We start from the raw sequence: 23185 nt of genomic DNA on the forward strand, positions 1-23185 counted from the left end.
TGAAAATGCAGGATGTACAACTAAATTAAGTTCGTCTAAGTAATTTGTTTTGGGGATTCTGGGTTAGATAAAATGATCGCAAAACCACTAATTCTCTCTTGTGAACAGGTGTTTTGTAACAGGACTACATTGATATTTTATTTTTAAAGAGTTCACGTTGAAGGAGACAATACTTACTGGCATATTCTCTAGAACTTGCCAATTCTCGAGCCAAGACAACCTGTTGCCAGAGGAGAGAAAATATATTGTAACCATTCATTTAGAATAGTGATTGTTCAAAATAAGCTATCACAATTACAATCAGCAAAATATTTAAGCATGTGTCCATAGTATACTCGCTTCAGTAAGACCTCTGCAGAAATTCAGTTCAGCATACCAACTCTTGTTTTTGCTAAAAGACTTATACACCTGACTGAGTAATCACTGATTTACCTGTTTGGGATTTTTTTCCCAGAAGAATTCTGAAGATTGTAAGGTAAGTCACAGTAAATTGCCAAATCTTCTTAAAGGGGGGAAAAAAAAAGCAACAAGCACACTGAGAAATATTTATAAAGATCTAACCATTCACAGAACTTTTTCTTAACATAAATGGCAAAGATTGAAAGATACATTTTATCTGAAAGATCAAAAGCAAGAAGCGAGACAAAGCTTTCAACTATTTACAGTGTGTTAGGAAAGAGATTTGAAAGAAAGGAATGAGAGATTTCCAATTAGTAGAAGCAAGGGATAAAGTTTCAGGCAAGCAGTTCTACATTTTTCCAGAGAAAAGCTTTTGGAAGAACACAAATTAAAGCTCATCTTCAAGAAAGAACTTCTATAAAAGGCAACTTTTAAGATAATCTGAAAAGTTCTCTTGCATGAATCCGAGCAATAATCTTGTAACACTAGGTGACTACAGTTTATGTTTTTCTCATTTTAAGTTTATATCCATTCCAATACCTTGCTAGAATCAACATTATACTAATTTATCTTAAATCACTGCACCAGGCTTGCTTCTAATCCACTTCTCATTATATTCTAATCCCTTGCAAAATCAGTTATAACAGAGTACTCCAAAATATTATTACATACACCTGATAAAAGTGTTAGGCATTTAATAAAAAGAGCTTCTAAATAAGGCACTTTTTCAGGTGAAAGAACTGCATGCGGTTCATCTTCTACAAACACTGAAGTTCACAGTATTTGATCAATGAAAATTTCCACTAGAAACAACCAGTCTGTTAGAAGCTGCATCTCTGCATAAGGAACTTTTGAGACCCTTCTGTGTACACAGGTAACATTATTTAAAGTTGTAGTCTAAGTACGCAGGGCTGAGTATTTACCTCCTAGCAGAAGTACTTGGGTACCCTCAAGTCCCTTCCTCACTTAAACCTGAGTATACCATATGTCCTAATTTTCTCCTAGCTAGTAATCAACAAAAACCAGTAGAATCAGACACAAGAAAAGACCCAGAGGTACATGCTAATACCACGTCTCTACTATCGAGGGCCTGAATCTTATCCACCCCATGGGAAAAAGTAGTATCAATAAGGAATGTAAATTCTATAGAAAGGAATTAGACCTTAGACAGGTAGTTTAAAACAAACAAACACCAAACACATAACCAAATGCATTCACAGAACATGTAAACATGTAAGTTGCAAATTCAGACAAAAGAAAGAAGTGTAAACGTCTCGAACTGGGAAAGGTGAGATAAGAAGAGCAGAGAACCCTTAACAGAGGCTACAAAGCAGAAATAATTGCTAACATAATTGCACACATCATGGCCAAGCCCCATTCTAAATTTGAACAAATACTCAGACTTCCAGAGATTAAGTCTGCATTTAAGAACTGATTTTGGTCAGACACTCATACTTCCTCAGAGCTCCTCCTCTTTGTAAGAGTAATCTCATTTACAGGTGGAGACAAAACCAAGGTGGAGGGGGAAGTACCAGCCATATAGAAGGAGGTGAGGAGAACCACATGCCTACCCAAACATAGGAATTATAATTCTGCCACCACATAACCGATATTATTCTGAGAGGAGCTTGAAGCTGTCTACAAAGCATGTAGATTTTCATTACTTTAAAAAAGCACAGCAACAACTAGAAGGCCCTGCATTTGTGTATCTGTTAATATCAAGCATGGGTTTAAGAACCATTACAGCTGCAGAAGAAGGTCCCACAAAATTGCAGAATGCTCTGAAGAAAAATCCTCTGAGGTCAGATCACGTGCATCTCTGCTGAATTTGAAATACAACACTGGCAGCAGGTAGAGTTTATGGTAGCTTAATAGAAGTCTAAGAAAGTCAAATATATTCATTATGACCTTGAGTAAATTATTAATTTTTTTTTTAATCTGAAGCTGTCAATGGAGGCTTGGTAATATGAAGGCCCCTGCTTTGAGATGAACACTTTTCAGTCAGAATATCAGTGAAGATCTTGGGGAGCACAATTGGATCTCTGAATCGACAATCATGTTTAGTAAGAAGCATATGTTTTTTAACAAGATGTTTTGATAGCCACATGAAGATACATGCTGCACAGATCAAGAGCTCTGGTGTTGATATATCAGAGGGTTGTGCTGCCATCCAGAGGGACCTCAACATACTCGAGAATGGGCAGGCAGCAATCTCATGCAGTTCCCATTTTTGAGCTGCAAGCTCCTCCTCCTGGGGAGGAATAACCCCATGAACCAGTATACGCTGTGGGCTGATGGGCTGGAAAGCAGCTTTGCAGAACAGGACCCAGGGTCTTGACAGACGCCAATCTGAACATGAGTCAGCAACGTGCCCTTGCCGCAACAGTGGAGAAAGGTACCCTGGGCTGCGTTAGGAGGAATGCTGCCAGTATGTTGATGGAGGTGATCGTTCCCCCCTAATCAACACTGATAAGATCAACCTGAAAGTTGCAAACTATTTATTTAAGTGCAAATTATGCTCGATGACTACTAGAGGCCTGCTTCCTAAACACCACAGTAGATTGTATAGGAAGAACCAGAAAAACCCAACATTTAGAGATCAACAACAAAAGGTATCTAAAACAAATGACATGTGAAAAAGATACAGAAATATTACTTATTGTCTTACAGTGGGACAACTACAAAAGCATCAAATGAAATTATTAATTGCTTCATGGGTTCTTTAAGATAACACTTAAGTAATTCATTCTTGTGCAATGCTGTGGATGTGAGAAGTTAGAAACAATCCATTTAAGGCCACAGAATACAAAGATACTAAACTGTGGCTCATGAAGTCCTTGAGAGCCATGACACTAGAGGCTGAGAAAAAATTATTAGAGAAGTGTCACTGTTCTTACTTTCTTCCTTAAACATCTGGCAGTAGCTTCTGCCATGGACAGGACATTGCGTAGAAGTTCTTACCATGACAAACTCCTAGCCCAGTTCAAATACTTTATATCATCAAATTTTAACATAACCCATTATGCTATCAAACTTGCATTAGAAAGCAACATCTCCTAAAAATCCAAGCATCAAGTCAGAATACAATGGAACTTCTGATGAGTTTAAAAGGTACTTGAAAAATCGGCACCTGTATTTAGTGCAACACTTAATTTTAATAGTTGAACTTAAAACCACTATGTCCCACTCATTTACTCTTCAAGCTGTTCTCTCCAGATTTAAATCTCAGCAATATTACTTGCACAACGAATTATGAAGTTTATGTAAGATATTTGGCACTTCTTATAAAAAGTAAAGTTACCGTTGAAAAAGATCCTTCACCCAGAATTTTCCCAAATTTGAAGTCATCAGGTCGTTTCTTTCGAGGCTGTGGAGGCTGCTGTCCTGTATGTTGCTGCAAGGAGTTTGAACTAGATCGTGATTCAGCTGCAGTGCTCTCCATGTTAGATCCCTGTCTGCTGCCACAGGTGGAAATGACAGATGGAGTGCTGGAATCTGCTTGGTTCCTCACCATTGATGGGGATGAACAGGAACATAACACCACACTAGACTGGATTGGAACAGCATCATACTGAAAAGAGAAATGAAACTGTTATGCCCATACCTTCAAATAATTAGCATATACACCTGCACTTTATTTCCATAGGAGCATCATATAAAGTGCTATTTGAAAGGGTTATCATTAAAATGTCTTTAGGAGGCAATGTTAGTATTTATTTTGGAAATGGCAGCTCTCAATTTGTTAAATAACTCTGTTTAGGTCATGCTGTGTGCACACATAGAGCCATAAGTCAAAAGTCTGAATGCTTTAATTCAAGAATGCTTTTTTCCAAACTCAAAAAAATGCTCCCTAACACCAAGGCAGCAAACTTCACGGTATATTCTCCTACAAATAACATGATCTTTAAACTTTATTTCATGCTCAGAGACAGAGCCATGCATCCAATCTTAACAAGTACTAGTCTTCCTGAAACTGAAAGAATTATCTAGTTATGCAATGAACACCTGTATTCATGAGCAACATTAGTTTAGAGATCCAAGTTACAATGAACTGCAAATGAACAAGCAAAGCATGGAAACTTTAGTGGAGACAAAGGACACATTCCTATATTTTTACTTGGAATCTCACTTTCTCCAACAGTATTTCTCTTTAACACACTTTAGGAAAGGACAAGAAGAAAAAAGATAACAACATACAAAAGGCAGATCAGCTGGAGGGTTTAATAATCAGCAATATCTAATACTTTTTTTGAAGAATGCTCTGGTCCATGACCTTTTAAAACAAGGGAGATTATACTATTTAAATTGTACACATGGTCATATAAAGACATCCCAATTCCAAAACAAAGAACCAGATATAACCCAGAAAACAGAAAGTACAAGATACATTCCAAATACCAATTCTTGTACTATACAAAGCAAATCATCATTTGGTACCCTTTTATCGTTGCTTCCCAAGTAAGATCAAGGAAACTTGTCAAGCTGCTTTCCCTCCCTGTTGGTAATATATCTCCATTAGTCTGTCAGGTGTCTACTTCAAATGTTTTACTTGAAACTGGCCAGAAAACACAGACAATAGCAGACTATTGACAACTGACAACTACTGACAATAAAAACTGAAATGGTATGCAGAGGGAATACTTAAGAAAATTAACACCATGTCTGAGCATTATTTTTTAATCTCAGTATTCTAACTTACATCTAGCAGAATGAAACTATGACTTAATGAAAGTCTCCTAACCTCAAAACAGATGCATTATACAACCCTGACCTAGTCTGTAACATACCTCATGTTGATATTCAAATAGACATTGCTGCTGACAAAAAGAATTTTTTATCTCATGAATTTCAATTTGATTCAAAACAATTTTCTGCATTTGTATCAGAAACCACTTTAGAAGGGAATTGGACTTGCTTATGGGCTTCAATCATGCTTATGGGCTTAAAGCACCTGGCTCCCAAATTAGCCATTACTCACTTGGCTGTGCTCTGTGCAGTAGGGAAAAGCAGCCCTTATTTACTGCTAAACACTCTTTCAAAAATAAGATACTTCAAGAATACGCTTTACTTACACATTTAGTGGCATTACAGAACAAGACAAACATTTTTCTGAACATGCAAACATATACTTTCTAAATTGAGACAAAGATAACAAGGTCAAAAAGAGTACAGCTAAAACTTCATTTTCTCCACTCTCCATAATCAATATATAAATGTCAGTTCCTGCAAGACTGAAAATTAACTATTATTAAGCAACTATTCTAAACAATATCTTCCAAGAAGCATAAGGAAAGATTCCCTTTCCAATCTGAGTGCAGCCTACTTGCTCCAGGATCTCTATTGCTCCTTAGGGCTTGTTCCAAGAACGATGGCCACACGACAGGGCAGCAGATCAAGAATAGGTCGCAGTTTCTTTTATTAGACCTTTGTCTGAGCTTTGTCATACAGTGGAGACTGATAAGGAATCTGCCTATAACGATAGCTATTCGCTATATTTTGTATAGCTTTTGTGAGGACAAAAGGGAGGCAAAGCTGGAGGAAGACTTGGGAGACAGATGGGAGAATTTTGCTTTTCAAAAAGTTCACTAACTCCCCCAGAGCTGTACATGCCCCTACTCAGCATCAGTTATGCAGCGTTCTTCCCTTTGAAGAGAAGAAAGCATATTGATGCTATTGTGAAAACAGCACATACACATCAACGTATGTGTGCTGTAGGTCACGGTTCCTTTTATGCCTTCTATGCAGATATTTTAGCTGACACCTTCCCCAGACTGGTTATTGTCCCTAACATTCTCATAGCCCAGCTGAATCACCTCTCCTTCAGACAGCTACTCAACAGCAGCCTGTATAAAGACACACAGTAGCTAGAATTAAAAACAGATTGTACTCTTTCCTATCAAGAGTGCATCAAGGCTGACACAAGCATGACTGCTCAACAACTGAAGTGATGCCAATGTAAGAAACATCCCATTAATTGAAATAAAGTAAATAAACACATGCACACAGACTAAATATTAGGATTTAAATGATGAACTGGCTCCAGTTAGGCTACTCTAGGGCAACTGGAGGTTTACAAATAAAGCAGCAGCATTGTGGGGGATCTATTTAGATTCTGCAGCTAGCAAGATCACCTTGAAAAAAACAAACAAGAAAAAACCCACCACAAAAGCACCAGAGAGCACTGAAAGGGGGAAAAAAGGTGTTGGATGCAGTTTATTTCCTTGCACAGTATCTGGAACTAAGTCACAATGAATATCAAGTATAGAAAAGCCCTAAGGGAAGAAGAGACAGGAGTCTGTAGGAAGAAAAGGCTATTTCCAGCCAAGGTATAACGTCAATTAGTCCCCTGACTTTCTCAAAGGAAAGTCAAGATTAAGAACAAGAAGGACAGAGGAAGATACAATAGATTTAAAGTATCAGTTACCAAAGAAATGACAGAACTATCCAACTAGGTATGTTGCACCTGCACATTTATAGAAAAGGTCACTCCTACACTTATCTTTCCACACTCCACACATTCTTGTTTAGGATTGTGTGTCCTGTATCATTTACTTTCTCAGTTTTATTTTGAAAGATGCCAGAAAAACATGTCTGCAGAGACTATATGTGTTTCTACATATATGTCTTCACATATGCCAGAGACAGAATACAGGCTGGGTCATCCAGTCTAACCTCGTGCAGTCACACTTTCGCAAAAAACCAGATTTAAGATTCTGCTTCTGCTAGATACAGAATTTGTTACTGAGGTATGAAGTCAATCACTGAAGAATTTAAAAACCTTCTAAGCTGCGTCTGCAGTTCTCAGAAGCTTCAGCATGCTCTCCTTTCAGCAATTATCAACATTTCTCAGCTGGCAAGCCAGTGAAAGCACAGACCCTCATACAGTGACAACAGACTTACCTATTGCATGACATGGATCACCGTGGACCACGCTGATAACCACTGATCTAATTATCCTCCCTCTGCTTCTAAAACCTAGTCTCTAACATTACCTACTTTCCTAAGCTCTTAAGGGGGCTGTTTCTAATTTACTTCTGTATAGAAATTGTTTCCTACTCAGTGCACATACTGTTTGAAAACCTAGTAAGGAAGAAAACAAATCTGCTGAAGGTAAGTGGAATTATAGATCAACAGACATATCAAAATCTTCATTAACTAATTTTCACTAAATCACTACGAACAGGTTTCCTTTTATTTACATGCCATGTGAAGCAAGCCCTTATATTGTTCTTTTCCCCTCTTGTCTGCAAACAGTAGAAATAAACTTTAAGAGAAGAAAACTTGAATCAATGCAAAAAGCCCACTAGATATCACTACATTTTTCCTTTCATACTTTCCTCGCTCCCCTTTGTACAAAAAGCCAGTCACAGGCAAAGCTCCCAGCTATCTAAAAGGACCTATACCTTTTGGAATCCTTTTTGCAATTCAGCATTTTGACAACAGCACTACCACTACAGCTTTTAATATAGCTAAGCACATAGCATGCATCAAACAAATACCACACTTATCTAAAGCATATACTACCACAACTGCATCTCTACTAGCCTTTCCCCCCACCACAAAATCTGCAACACTGCTTTTCTGATACAGTTCTATCAACAGCAACAAAAAATACTTGTAGAGACTGGGCCTTTTGAAACTTCCAGTATCTTTTATTCCTATCCTAACTGACATGATACTGAACCCTGAAGATGACTGAGGGTATCTTTGCTACCCCTGAAACTCTACTAGCAAAATCTCATTTCTGTTACAAAGAAAGTCAGTGTGAATAGGGTCCTACCCTATTGCTTGTCTGGTAACACTGAGTCTAACTGCTGACTGTATTACAAATCTCTAGCTGCATTAAGACATAGGGCAGACATGATCAGAAAAGCTCTTCCATCCACTTACCCACGAGGCAAATTTTTTTGGAAGCAGACGTTGCTAACAAAGTATTATTTACACAAAGCAACATGAGCTCTACACCTCAACTGGTACATTTGTTTTGATTATAAACAATGCTGATGAGACTATAAAAGCCAGAACATTGGCACAACCCTCTTATGAATGTTTTTTTTATGATAAACTGTATTACAAGTCTACTAAATCAAATAAGGAAGATAGATATTCATAAAACATTTGACTTGGCATTATAAAACATCTGAAATACAGAATACTGTTGAGGAAAATGAATATAGGACATATTCTAAGTAAAACTGGTTAAATTCTTAAACTACTTATAATTAATAGTCATCCCCAAACAAGGATCTCTTCCAGTTCATACCTGGATTGATTCTCAAACAATAAAGGTTGAAAGAAAAAGAATAATTGCATAAATTTAAAGACTGAGAAAAAACCACACACACACACCATTTGGCCAAAAACAAACAAAACCGTGTATCTCTTACTTAAAGCAATCTACAACTTTTGTTAAATCAGACAAACAGTGAAACCTTACTGATGTCTCTACCAAAACATTACTACAAATTAAAATATGGTCCAAAAACTTAGTCATAATGGTGGGAAACGTGGACGAAGCTGAAGCTACTCCACACCTGAATATACAGAACTAGAATGCATCAACTAAGAGAAGCAAAGTCTTATTGCCACTAGCACTGTGCAAACATTAAGGAGAAAACCAAACCAGTTTCAGGAGAAAATCAAGACACTGAACCCCCAGAAAAACATCTAATCATCTGACTAGATTAAGCTCCTGAAATCTGTGTTTATTAAAGAATCTGTTTTAGCCTTGTGGTATCACAGAATACAGAACTCTCAAAATTAGGATCATCTGCAATTCGACACAAGTCATACTGGATGTAAGAATTACTGAGTGGCATAGGTCATAAGTGTTAGACTAAATGATAAGAAGGTGACAGACTATCAGGAAGATAAACCAATACAAACAGGTATGCCATACATCAGCAAAGTCTGCTTAAGAAATGATAGGATTCAGAAAGCAACACAGCAGCACTCTAGGATATCTATGAATTAATCTTTTCACTTGCAAACGGAATTTGAGAGGCTTTCAAAACAGATACTACATGATACAGCATAAGATACCCTCCCCAGCTGTCACAGTATCCAATCACAGCTTTTACATCTCTGCCAAACACAGCCCTTTGATACAGAAACGGGAAGATCTTCCAAAATCTAAGAACTTGAGATTCAGTGTCCAAATTAATACACTTCAAGTAAAAATATGGAGTCTATCTACTTATCTGTGTAATTAAGGAGGAATAAAGGCCTTTATTTCACATCGAAAGATGGTAATTGCTTTCATTGGACAGGTGTTTTGTAGTTTTAGAGATAAAGCTGACTTGCTACTATTTATAAATATTGAGATTCTAAAGACAGTTTAAGTCTGATAGGCTTGACCTGAGAAGTTTTGTAAATTATTTTGATATTGTCATACAAGCAAAAAATTCTGAAATTGAATTTTTATTTTGTATAAATTGAAACATTGACAACCTGGGGTTTCCTAAGGATTTATCCGCAAAATGCCAAGGGAAAAAATTAACAGGTAGGCAGTTATATTTAATATATTCTTTTCATAGCACACTGGTGTTTGAGAGGGTTGGCAAAGATGCAGCAACTGCATCTGACACAAATCTTGTATCTGAAAAAGAGCATAAGAAGGGGCAATTAACAGATACTATGCACAGCTTTCCCACTGGCCTCCTCCTCCCTCATATCCCACAATGAAAGTGTTTACCTTCTCCAGGCTCTCCAATATATATTTGTCACAGCCTCCACTTCAAAGGCTAGAGAGCAACACACCCTGGAAGTGCCAACATATTCCAAAAGAAAAAAAGCAACTCATCAGATCAGATAGTAAGATGGGCCTGAATATATGTCCTCAAACTATTCCTCATAATACCTAAAAAAAGAATGCAGGCAAAACCAGGGTAGTTCAGCTACAAGAAACATAAGTTAAAATACAAAGAAACACTGATTCAGAATAACAAAATCCAACTAAAAGCCTCACCTTCCAGTGCAGAGAGCACAGTACAGGTGGCACTTCCCATCATATACCAATCCCGTCCAGGAGTGGTTTGCAGGAAGCATAATGATTATTATGTAATCCCTATCAATATTCAACATCAGTTTTCCTTTCATAAACTCTGTACACTGCTACACCAGAGTGACTGCCGTGAATGAAGGCAACCCAGAACAATAACATATGCATGCTTTCATAAACCACAGTAAACATCAATTCTCATACCTTACATCCTCATGTCTACTCATGCTCTGGACTTCTGTCTAAAAATGGACTGTCAGACTTTCTGCTAAGTGACCAACAGCGTCCTCTTTCTATTGACCAATTGTACATGTGTGTGTACGTAGAGGAAAAACAATGTACTGAATAATTTATTAAACTCCATTGCATGCCAGTTTCCATTTATATACACTTAGAAGTTTGTCAGACTTAAAGATTTAAAGACTCGTCAGATTTAAAGAATTTAATAATACATCTATTTGCCAACGTTATTATTACCTTTAAGGAATTAAAATATTTGTCTAAAGAAAAAGAGAAAATCCATTCATATGCCTTAAGAAGTGTCACTAGATGCTGTCAGACTGTCTTATCATTGTAACAAAATCAAGCATGTAATGGACAGGACAAAACTCAGATTAAGCCAAGCCTCAGTAGTACTTCTGAATGCACTACACTAGTACTAAACTGTTCGTCCACCTAACAGGTTAACTTTGACACTCAAATACATACAGCCATATTAAAAAAATTAACACACCATAGTAACTGGGAGGTATTTAGAAACATGTACTCTGCTCACACTTTCAGCTTGATAGAAAATGACATATCTCCCTAATCAGGAAGGAATACCACTAGACTGGAACAGTAAGGAAACCAAACTTAGAAGTATGCTTTCAGATTCTGAAAACTGAGGAAGAAATTGCCAAAGGCTTTGAAGAACAACACTCAACATTCCTTCATTGAAAAGAAGGAATATATTAAAAAAATACGTTGTAACCGAATACTACATTGGCAAATACCTAGTCTTCTCTGGAATGAAAACATTAAGTCATACTTCAATGACTTATCTCTGTGCAACAGAGTGCAAAATGTAGCATTAAAAAACCTTGTAAAGAAAATCTGATCAAAAGGGGTGATATTAAGGCTAATCTTCAATATAGCACAAGAAGTGAAGTTTATATTGAAATGACAGATCATCTTCAACCTTTCTTAAGGCAGATAATTCCAGTGTCTAACACAATCATAACAAAAATCAACATGCATTTCTAAGAACACACACTCCTCTCCAAAACAAACGAGGCACTTAGTAAAAACTGTACTAGGTTACAAAGATGCCAAAGATATTCTCCCGGGACAACAGGATGGGTTTTTTCCCTACAGATAAGTTCTTTGAAGATCATAGTAAGCCATTTTCTTCAAACTGCAGTAAACAAACCCTACTCCAAGTATTAGTTATTTGTAGATATTAAAAAAGCATTAACACCAAACATTAATCTTCTGTAGCAGTGGTTTGTGTTTATGTTGTGTAGGGCTGCATCAGCACTCTTTCAAACCTCATCATCAAATGGTATGCAAAGATTACTGTAGAGAACTTCAGATCTAGCTCATAACCCAAATTGCCCATCAACTCCACATGCCTTGAAGAAACTGACCATTACAGTCAGCAAAACAGTCTGAAGCCAAACAATTTATCAAAATCCATACTTTGATCAAGGTTCATAAATGGTTACTGATTACTACATTTAAAAGAACAGATTGAAATTTCTTATTTCAGTTATAAAAGCTATTTTAACACAACTTGTTTTCCAAAAGAATCTGAAGTCATGTATCTATCTGGAGTGAAATTTTTTAATCTCAGAAGTTGCCACGTGAAAAATCTGTTGCTTAATAGACCACTTTTATGAATAAACCATGACAATTTCAAGAGCACTCAGTTGTATAAAAGGAGGATTTTTTTGTTGTTTAAAGAGACTGTGATGCTATCTGATTAAAGAAGTCTAGGTTCTGACCCACCAAAACAACTATGCTCACCTTCATGCGCAGTGTCATTTGAAGCCTGTCAAATGCTGGAAGGTAAGCATTCATTGAAGCACTGCATAAAACTGTTCCCCCAAAAAATGTCTTAACAAAGCATCTTGATAGACGTGACCATCATTTAAAAGAAAAGAAGACTTCTTTAAAAATAATGTCCTGGTAATACATTTAAGATTAAAGATGGTAAGTGTTCATGCAAGGGGAAAGCTTGGAGCAGATAATTCTTCAAAGACATTATTCTACCTAAACTGTCTGGGACCTTTGCAATAGTGCAAAACAGAAGTATGAAGAGAATTCAGTTGATGTAGTCTGCTTGATATATTAACAATCCTAATACAATTTAAAGAAAAATTACAGTAATGTGAAAGTAACATTGAAAATACTTGTAATAAATCATCATAAGACAGAGTTATTACTTCAGAGGAAGTATATATAAAGCCTTAGCTAAGCCTGACATAATGCTATGCTCTAATAAGCTATGAGAATTTGATTAGTAAAATTGTTTTTTTCAGGAACTTTTCTTTGCATTACTGTGAGGCACAAGTAGGTTGTTAGAAAAGACTCCAGTACCTAGTTGGCAGTTGTTTCCCTCATGTTCAAAATCAATTTTGGAAGACACAAATCCTATCATCAGAACATAATCAAGAAGATTAACTTTGAAGAAGAATCAAAATTGACTGATTTTTCTTCTTAAGCTTTCTGGATGTACATCCTCACAAAGTTCATTACATACAAAGAAATGTTTTAAAGTTTGGGGAGACATACTGTATTGTTCGTATAAAATAATCTCAAAACACCAGAAAAAGCTCCGCTCTGACACTCCACCCTCCTTCAGAACTGATCACCTACCAGCAGTTCCTCACTTTCTGCAGTAAATCTGTAACATGGTTTATCCATAAGTGAGTAATGAGGAAATCAGATTCATGTTATATCAGCAAAAATATAACGAATAGGCTCAAGGATTTGGAAGCACAGAGAACACCTCTACATTGGTAGATTTTTTTTTGACTCTTCATTTAGGCAATAAAGGTATTTTATCCACAAGATCAATTTTTTTCTACAGAAATTAATTTCTCACAGAGCAATGTTGACCCAAACATTTTAGTTAATGCAAATGCCTTTTTCTAAATTTGACTAATTTACATATACGGTGGTATTTCCTGCCACTAATTTCCAGGATTCTAATTCCAAATTCAGGTAGGGATTAAAGCTAATTACAGGATTTGTAAGAACCTGTGTATCAGCCAGTTACCCTCTAACCTCCTCTACTGCTAAGCAAAGCACTTAAGTTCCAAGCACCTTCAGGGGCAGAGACTATTTAAGGCCTCCTTCCTCCACCTCCCCCTGCTCCGAGCCTCAAAACAGATCAGAAACAGGAAACCACAAAAATCTCTAAGAACCTAAAGTCAGCCTATGGCCCAAATAGCTATATATGTAAACAAGCCATTGAGAATTCATTTCACACAAACAGATCCAGGCCAGCTCACAAGAAAACAAAAGCCATCTGTAATCACAATATTCTAGATCACATTCTACACCATCGGTTATCTCATGAAGCACACCAATATTAAGAGGTGTTGCACAGCACGGATAGGGGCTCATGCTAGCAAACACAAAAGGACTCCCTATACTAGGCTCCTGGCTAGCAGCTCTAGGAGCAAAGAGAACAGTTTTGGGTAAAGAGCGGAGAGTGGCTGTATGTACATGGAATGTACAAAGGTTGGGCAGCACAGTCAAGAACTGTAAATGAAATTCCTGCAGGATTACTGAAGAACGGAACATCAAATTTAATACTTTCTTTTCAGAAGAATGTGCTAAGCAAGTTAATCCTTGCAATTTTTCACCATAAAGAATTATAGAATATTTGCCAGGTGAAGTATTTACAGCCTGTCTTTTAAAGCAAAAAGCAAGTCTCAACTTCAATATTTAGTCACACAACAAACCAGTTATTTCCTATAGCACTGTTGAGTAGAATCCACAAGGTGTGAAAAATAAGGTTCTAGACCAAGCAGCTAACTTTGCGCATGTTGTGTTCAGTCCTTCCACATGCTTTAATTAGACCTTGGTAACTTTCCACAAGCTTACCTGCAAATAAGTTGTCAGAAAGGGAAGTGGGGAGGGAGAAAAGTCAGCTCCTTCCCCTTTTTTGCTTCTTTATTACATATACATAATCTAACTTGGCCACCTGCAAAAAAAGTTTTCCCATTTGAAATACCAGAAACAATCATTTCTTAGCTTCATACAAATTCTTCAGGAAGCTCCAACATGAGGAACTTGGAGAAGGATTTTATCTTTCAAACATAGTGTTTTCTGAATTAAGTTTTTAATCTTTCCATATTGAAAAGTAATTTCTCACTTGCATATTTTCTGATGCCATAAATGTGCTAGTTCTACAGCAATCCATACAGCTTTTCTAGGAAAAAAAAATAGATAAAATACAAGTTTACTGTTAAACAACAGGGATTACTAAAATATTTCACATCTTTGTAGAGCAAATCTGTTTTTATTACTTTGCCAGTTTGTTACTTTTTTCAGTCTAACAAAGTGACTGTGCCCCAGGTTTTATTCCTTTATGTGAAAATTCCTGCAAATACTTCAATAGTCAGCATCCCTTTCCAAGTTTTTCCTGCAATGCTGCCTTCCAACTGATCTGCTTTAGGAAAGTGAAATGAGCCTGAGTCTGCAGTGTCTTACCATGTCCAGCTACAGCAGCACTGTAGGTAATAGACCAATAACCCGAAGAATAACTTGCTTAAAGAAAAAAAGCTTACTTACAAAGCAGATTCATTTTTTAGTTGAACATCACTATTGTATCCAGATTATTCTCTGGATCATCTCCTTTCCACTAGCTACCAGCACTTCCTATGTTAAAAATATGAATGCATATAAAATTGCTCCTCTTAAGTTTCGTCTATTTTTTTCACCTTTGAGCACCATCTCAACAGCTGCATCTTTTACTATATTCTACTCCTGCAGCCTGGTAAGAGATTTACAGAAAACTTATCCCACTTGAAAACCTATGCATGAGTGATAGAGACTAGTCATAGCCTTATGTTGAAAAGTCAAGGGAAGAGAATATTAAGTAGATAGGTATGTAAGGAAAACCCTCAAGCCTGTCTGAAAGTCTTACACCTACAAATAGCTACAAACAGAACTCTTACCATAGCCTAGACTAATTCCTGGCATAGATGCAGAACATACTCTATTAAGAACCCAGTTCTTTGAAAAGTGTAGTTTATATCAGTTCCACGGGGCGGGGGGGGGGGGGGGGGGGGGGGGAAGCTAGCAGTGTTGTTCAGACATATCTATGACTATACTACAGGTCTTATCAGGTCAGAAACACTGGTAGAATCTAATAATCACTAGAGCAGCTAAACCTTCCAGTGAAGCTGTTGCTGAAAATGAAGATGTAAACAACCATTCTTCCAGACTCTTCATTTTGAGAGGAAGAGCACTTCTTATAATGAAGGCATGAACAGCAAATAACCAAGAGCACAGTGACACCTGCAACTAAAGCAGCACTTAAGTTGTTTCCCTCTTAAAAGTGCAACTCTCTCTTTGGTACCACATCTTCAGAAAACAATGTTTTAGGAATTGTCCCCACATACACAAATGCAAAAATTAACTGTTTTGGCAGAGCAATGCTGGAATATTCCTTTCAAACCTGTGCTCTATTCCCCCCTCCTGCTCCTCAAGTATTTAGTGATTATAGTAAAATAATCACAGAACTCATTACTGTCATTAATTCCATCGCACAAACATTAACTTGCTCAGAGTCTCAGAAATACTGGATTTCCCTTATTTGATATTACCTGAATTACAAAAAGGTTAGCTGAATCAAGCCATCTCTATCTGCTACTGCCAGTCAGTACACTCACCTGACCAGAGAAATATTAAACAGGATGGAAGAGAAGGCATTAAAAATTAGTTACCCTGAAAAAATATTTTAGTTTTAACAAAAATGTTTGTCAACTTTGTTCTTCATTCATTCTCTCTCTGTATGTTTCTGTTACAGGCAGGGACCTGAACTGTATATAGAAAATGAACAGAAATGTATTTTGGAGAGAAAAACCTGGAAAGAGAGGCAACAAGCAAGGACAGAAGCACAAAGAGAAGCATACTCCCTGTTTAAAAGAGACCAAGTAAACAGAAGCCATCTCTGATGCTGAGAAGCAGCCATATGGAGCTCTATCAAGGAGCAGAAAAGCAAAACTAATTCCTTTAATAATCAAACATTGCTTTATTTCATAATCCTTGATGCAGTATTTCATGTCCTCCCCTGTAGGTCTAGTCCAAATAATAATTCCCGTCTTCAGTTAAATATGATTATGTGTAACACCCAGATGAAAAAAAAGCACTGAGCATGAAGAGGAGAGCACACAAACGGGACTTCAAGAATCAAGGCAGATATGCCAGTTCCCTTGCAAGAGACCCTCCTTAGCCAATTCCAACTGATGAAAAAGTTTGAAGTGCTGCAGCGTGGAGCTTGGCAGCTTGCAACCGTCAGAAAGAACACGAGACCCAAAAGCAGAGCAGCGTGCACGCAAGGATAAGGAACGTACCGGTGAGTTACAATGACATCAGTGAAAGCTGGTAGTTATTTTTGGAGAAACACTCTTTTCATAAGGGACTTTCTACACTAACTAAACTGTATAATCTACAATGCAAACTAAGATTTACTATTACCACTTCTGTGTATCAGCCTCCACTAGTCAGGGCTCACAAAACGTTACAGCTTTACACTGTCAGACCAACGTAAACAACTGTGTTTGAAACGGCGTCCTATGAGGACCCCCTCACGATCTTCTTCACGCGTGTGTTTCCACTACGAAGGAAATCGGTTACAGAGTAACAGGTGGCTCCCCCAGGGCAAGACGCCGGTGGGAGACGGCCCGGCAAAGCCACGCCAACGCCCCGTACCCGGAACCGAGAGCGAAGCTCGGCGGGAGGCCGCGGGGCGGCTACTTCAGCCTCGGCCCCGGCCTCGCTTCCTCCCGCTGACGAGCCGAGCTCCGGGCGCCCGCCGGCCGCGCTCGCCTCACGCCTCAGGGCCCCGCCGGCGCTTGGGCGGGAGCGGGGCCCTCCCGCGAGGCCCGCGGCGACCCGGGAGGCGGAACGAGGACCGGGAGCAGCGGCGCCGAGGCCGGTCCCGCGGAGGGCAGCGCTCGCCCGGCCGCCCTCCCTGTCCGAGCAGAGCAACAGACAGCGGGGCCGCCCGCGAAACCTCACCACGACCCCGCCGCCCGGCAGCGTGTAGAGCACGGGCGGCCAACCCCCTGACGGGCCGGGGCCGGCCCCGGCGCCCGGGCCTACTTCTTCCCCCAGCGCGCCGCCGCCCGCAGTCCCGGCCGGCCGCTGGCCCCGCGCCCCGGACTCACCAGGTGGCTGCTGGTGCTGGCCATGGGCCCCGCCCGGCCGGCGCGGCCCGCGCTCCGGTCGCCCTTTAAGATCCCAGCGCACGGCCGCCGAGCCCGAGCCAATGGGGCGCCCGCATCCTCCGTCCGTGACGTCACCCACAACAATACCCCCCCCCCCGCCGCGAGCAAGACTTCCGTACAGCCCGCTCGCTCATTGGTGGCGCCATCTGCTACTCACGTGCGAGCCCGGCCAGAGCGTCCCCCGTCAGCCTCCGCGTCCTCAGCCGACGTGAGCATGCGCAGCTGCAGGGGTGACGCTGCCGGCTTCAGGTCCCGTCAGGCGGCTGAGCAGGGTGAGGGCGGAAGAGGACAGAGCAGCCTGGCAGCGCGACCTCCCCTGCCTCCACCGTGCGCTCACATCCGGGTTCGTGCCACGACGCAAGAATGCTGTGGGAGCGACGACGTGGTGACGTCAGGAGGAGGTGGGCGATGCCGGGGCGGTGCCTGGCGTCGCGGAGTGGGTGTGTCGGCGCCCGCCCTTGCTGCTGCCGGCAGCTGCCAGTGGCTTACCTTGTGAAGGTTCGCCGTGCGCACCGAGTCATCGGTACAGCCATGAACTCAAATGCGTCACAAATGCAATTCCAATACAGCTGTTCACTCCTCAAAACCTGCCTTCTCTGGGAAAGCGTTCCCTGCCGCCCTGAGCACGAATTCACCGATTCTGACACGCAGTTTTCATGGCAAGGCTTTCCTTTGCAGTCTGGGAACCGAATCGGTTTTACTCCTTGTAATCCATGTCCTTTCGGGTACACGTGTATAGCGCGTGTCCTCGCCCCCCGCGTCCCCAAGTACCGGGAGTGCGTTTCCTCACAGCAGTCAGCCGGACCCAGTGCAAACCCCCGCCGGGATCCCGGGCGTGCTGCGAGGGACGGGCCGTTTGTGCACGACGCTTTGTAGCAAACAATCTGAATTTGTCCGGGGGTTACTGAATTGTGAGGGATTACTCAAAAGGCTGACGCAGGAAAGGACCATCTAGTTTACTGAACTGCATCAGAATCTGCAAGATACAGATATTTAGCTTCAAACGGGGATGGGGTGGAGGGCGAGGCCAGCTGCAGCGTCCCAGAGTTGAACTGCTTTCTGTAGATTTTTGCAATAGCCAGCCTAAATCAACTTTCCCATATGACGATTTTCTCTTCCTTTTCTTCAGCAGACGAGTAGAACGACTGATCATAATCTTCTAGTAAGTTAGGCTAGTTGGTTTATCATTATTTTGGGCCCTATTTTTCCTACATTTAAAGATGAGACTGTTTATCTTTCAAAAGTCCTCTAGGTTTCTTGTTCTGCATGATTTCCTCAGAAATACCTTGCAACGTTGTAGAGACTGCTTCAGGTAGTTATTTACAGTTCACTTGGGTTGTTTTTTTGTTTTTGCAAAAAATACTTCAGGGCAAATTCCATCTGGCCCTGCAGAATTCAACACACCTGTTAAGGAATTTAACTCAAATTTTGTGTATGCTGCTATCATCTTGTTAAAATGAATCATATTAATTATCTTCATTGTTAAACTCTATTGTTCTACTGAAACAAAAAGAGCACTGTATCCTTCAATCCTTTACACATCATCTATTATTCACTCCCTTTCCTGCTCAGTACTGGGCCTCTACTCTCTTTTTTCCTCAGACAGCTGACAAACTGATAGATTTTGTTGTTACCCCATTTTCTATTTAATTTTAGTTTCTCAGTTCATTTTCAACTGAGCAAGAGATAAAAATCTCTACTGTACAAGTTTTTCAGCAGGTCTGGTACCCTGAACTCTGCAAGACAAAGCCATTGGACTCTGCAGCATCGTCTTCATCTCAAAGGACGACATAGCAAAGCTTCTCTTTACAGCATCAATGAACAAATGCTTTCCACACTGAAAGGCTTTAACTGATGTGAAGTACTGGTATTTCATGAAACAGCTTTAGAAGCTGCTGTGTGCTTTTCTTCCTCCGGTCTGAAGGCACCAGTCTTTGGTTTTCTATAAAGGAAAATGCTACAGTTTGTCCGATGTTAAGCAGCAGAACCTAGCAAATTGCCTATAGTGATGCTGCTGCCTGATTTGTGTTTGCCTCAGCTCATATGTGGTGAGATACACGCCTAGTCTGTATGCTGATCCACAGCCCATATAAGCAGGGATACAAATGACTGAGAATATCATGTCTGCCTAAGTTAACCCTACTGGAAAAGGAAGTGAGTCTGAGCAGAACTGCCTTGACGCATACAGCTTAATTGAGTAGTCGTAGAATATTATTACGAGTCTGCCCTTCTTCATTCCTTCCTTTTTTGTGTTTACAACTCTCGGCTGCATAACATTTGAACTAGCTGTAAACTTTGCGCTGTGCAATCCATAAATTGTACTAGTTCTGTGATGAGCTCGATACTTTTTGAGCCTTATAAAAATATGCGAGGACATAAACAAACATAAATCTGACTGTTCAATCAGCCGTGTGGACCATTATAACACTGTCTAGTTATAGTGCCAAAACTGTGAACAGACAAGAGAAAAATTTTGCGAGATCAAATGGAAAAGAATCTGCCTTTTGGCCAGGAGGATCTGTTTGAATTCACGTATGTCAAACCCAGCAGAGTGACAAAACGTTCAGTAGCCACAAACACTGTTACAGCATTAATGCCCTATGCTACACAAAAGCTTTTTGCTACTTGGCAGAGTTTCTCCTGCTTTCCTTACCATAGTTCAGTATTGGTGTTTTCCCAGAAGTCTTTATTTTCCATGATCCCAGTTTATTTACAAAAATTTCAAAATAACACAACAAATCTTCTGCTTACCCTTTCTTGATAAGAGGATCTTATGCTTTTGCCTACTGAAGTTACAGGTATCTTCCTAGTCTGCAAGGTTCTATGACCTCAACAGCATCAATCAGATAATATCTTTGTAATTTTCCAAGAACCAAATTCAAGTGCAAATGCATTCCTCTGCAGTCCTGGGCACTAACCTTCTCCTGCCACACCACCTCTACATTGAGACAGCTTGGGAAAAACCTGCTGTAGTTTTAGGTATGCCCAAACCATTACTCCTGTCAAAAAACTAAATGTGTTTTACAACTGCAGTTAATATCTGCTGTAGCATTTTTGCTCTGGGGTGCATGTGTTTGCATTTCACAATGCAAGTAGTAGAAGCTGTGGAAGCCACATTAACAGATAATCTCTCTAATACTTTTCAAATGTGGTTTTATTTTCAGAAAAAAACATTATCTTCGGAAAATAAAGTGTGCAGCAATTTATATAAAGAGAATTAAAATAGGAGGGTAGTTCTACACGAAATGCAGGGAGAAAATGAAACAGACAGAACAGCAGTTGTATAAACATGGATCACAAAGCAGTGTAACTGATGCAGCCCTTCACCAGTAACAGAACAGAGAACTCTTTGGCACTTGCAAAATCTAGGCAATTAAATTAGGTGTCTAAAATATCTTTCCCTTTCTGTCTCTGACTGTAGAGATCCTATTTTAAGCATAATTTAAATCCAATTTCCATGGTTGCCAAACATGAATGTGGAGATAGAATTCCCTTCCTACACCAATACACATTTTGAAGCTGCTTAGATGTTTCACTCCAGCTCCTTTTAGTACAAAATATTTTGAGAAGAACCTCATTTCTGTGTTTGATCAGGTGCATTCATCTATGTTAAGTCTAATCTTAACCAATTTATGAAAGACACGTTCTGTGAATCTTTCTGAACTGCCTATTTAGTATATGGTGGCTTGTGATTAAGTTGGAGTTTACACAATGACCACATTTAAACCTGTCGTTCTGTTTAAGTACCTCTACCCCTTCAGATTTCTTACCAGTGCGTAAAAGCAGTCATTCCTCTTCTCTTCCAGAACCTATTGCAGCCTTAATTAATCTCTTGAACATGGTTGACCACATTTTTTGAATACACAGTATTGCAGAAAAATACAGATCTAAGGAAGAACTCCTTTCCTAGAGGAAATAATGCACTGGCTTGGGTAAGACAGTTTACTGCAGTATTCAGAGAAGCAGACTGCACCTCCCCTACCCTGCCGAGTGCATTGCAATGCTGATCTTTTAAGAACCGAATCTTTGCTAGCCACCTGCTGACAGACATTTAATTACCAAGCTGAGGGGAAACGTAGAAGTAATTTAGTCGATCAGACAACAGTAGACCAACAAAAACATTTTGGAAAGACTGGTGGGATCTCAATGCCCTGCTTTACAGGCAGGACGTCTGTGAGAACGGGGCTCCTCCAGCAGATGGCAATGCCACGCTGCGGGACGGGGCGCTGATGCGGAGCTGCAGTCCCGAGCCGGGGCTGCGGGGCAGGGGGCAGCGCGGCCGGGCGGTCCCTCACCACCCAGCGGGCAGAGCCCCGTGCTCGAAACAAGGTTCGTTGTCGCTCAAGATAAAGTGAGGTGATGAGGCAGGTCCAAGGTCCAACCAGAGAGCCCAGGAGCAGCAGGGACACAGGTGGGCCTGGAGACAAAGCTCTAACGTAGGTCCAAGGTCTCTCTGGGAGGTAGGGCTGGAAACAAGGCTCCGACACAGGTCCAGGGTCCGTCCAGGAGTCAGGGACGGAGAGAGGACTGGAGACAAGCTACAGCATCCACCCAAGGGGTCCACCCAAAATATAACCTACCTAAAGCCGAGGTCCAGGGACCATCCAGGAAATGACACAGACAGAAACGAAGACGAATTGTGTCACTTGGGTCTAAATGGGAGGTTAAATGGAGCTCCCAGGGCATGGCAGAGGAGGTGGGTGGGAGTCCCAGGTGAGACTGGTCAGGCCAGTTAAGGCCTATTGGTGCATTTCAGGCCATGACACTAAGACAATCTACGCAGAGCAATTCTCTTTACACAGACATGTATTCCAGCTGTGTTCTCACTGAAGTCTCAATCATACGGCTACGGAAAGCATTTCTGTAACTGACCGTACAGGTGCAAAATCACACGTAGCTCTCTGGGTATTAGACCCAGAGAGAGAAATTAATTTTTAATACACAGTTTGCAAATGCAAGCAACTATATTGCAGCAATGGGAAAACTTTGACTATAACAAACATCAGAAGATTTGAGACAGGCGTATTATAAACAAACCCTAGACTTTTCCTCAGTTCATGTACACAAGTTCCATTCAGATTGGCAGGTGATTTCCATGTCACTGGGCTATCTAGCCCCAGAAATATTGCTGAGATGACTGCATTTACTTGCTCAGAGCCAGCCCAAGATTTCCCAGCCAGGGAAGAATTCATCCTGTCTTCTCCCTCCCACAGAGCGCTGATTAACTAACTAACTTCATCCTGATCTCCATCAGACAAAAAAACTCAGTTTGGTGGTAGTAGCAGTGCAGATTTTAGGTATGAAGGTAAGGGAAGGTGATGGGACGTATCAGTAGTCT

At 40.2% G+C, this 23185-nt stretch overlaps 1 protein-coding gene across 2 annotated transcripts in view; it reads right to left on the reverse strand.

Moving 5' to 3' along the window:
• Positions 1-18244, reverse strand: part of PDPK1 (3-phosphoinositide dependent protein kinase 1) — a 34553-nt gene extending 16309 nt beyond the window's left edge. The window contains exons 1-3 of one of the 2 annotated variants that reach the window (XM_054842724.1): positions 18005-18244; positions 3701-3970; positions 178-220 (exon numbers count right to left, since the gene is read on the reverse strand). In XM_054842724.1, coding sequence (XP_054698699.1) covers positions 178-220; positions 3701-3913 — 256 coding nt within the window. In that variant the 5' untranslated portion in view covers positions 3914-3970; positions 18005-18244. Of the gene's footprint in view, positions 1-177; positions 221-3700; positions 3971-17787; positions 17937-18004 lie in introns of those variants that run through there. The other variant, XM_054842723.1, reaches the window with a different exon arrangement.
• Between the last annotated feature and the right edge of the window lie 4941 nt (positions 18245-23185).

This window comes from Grus americana, chromosome 15, assembly GCF_028858705.1.
Source record: "Grus americana isolate bGruAme1 chromosome 15, bGruAme1.mat, whole genome shotgun sequence".
Taxonomy (NCBI): domain Eukaryota; kingdom Metazoa; phylum Chordata; class Aves; order Gruiformes; family Gruidae; genus Grus; species Grus americana.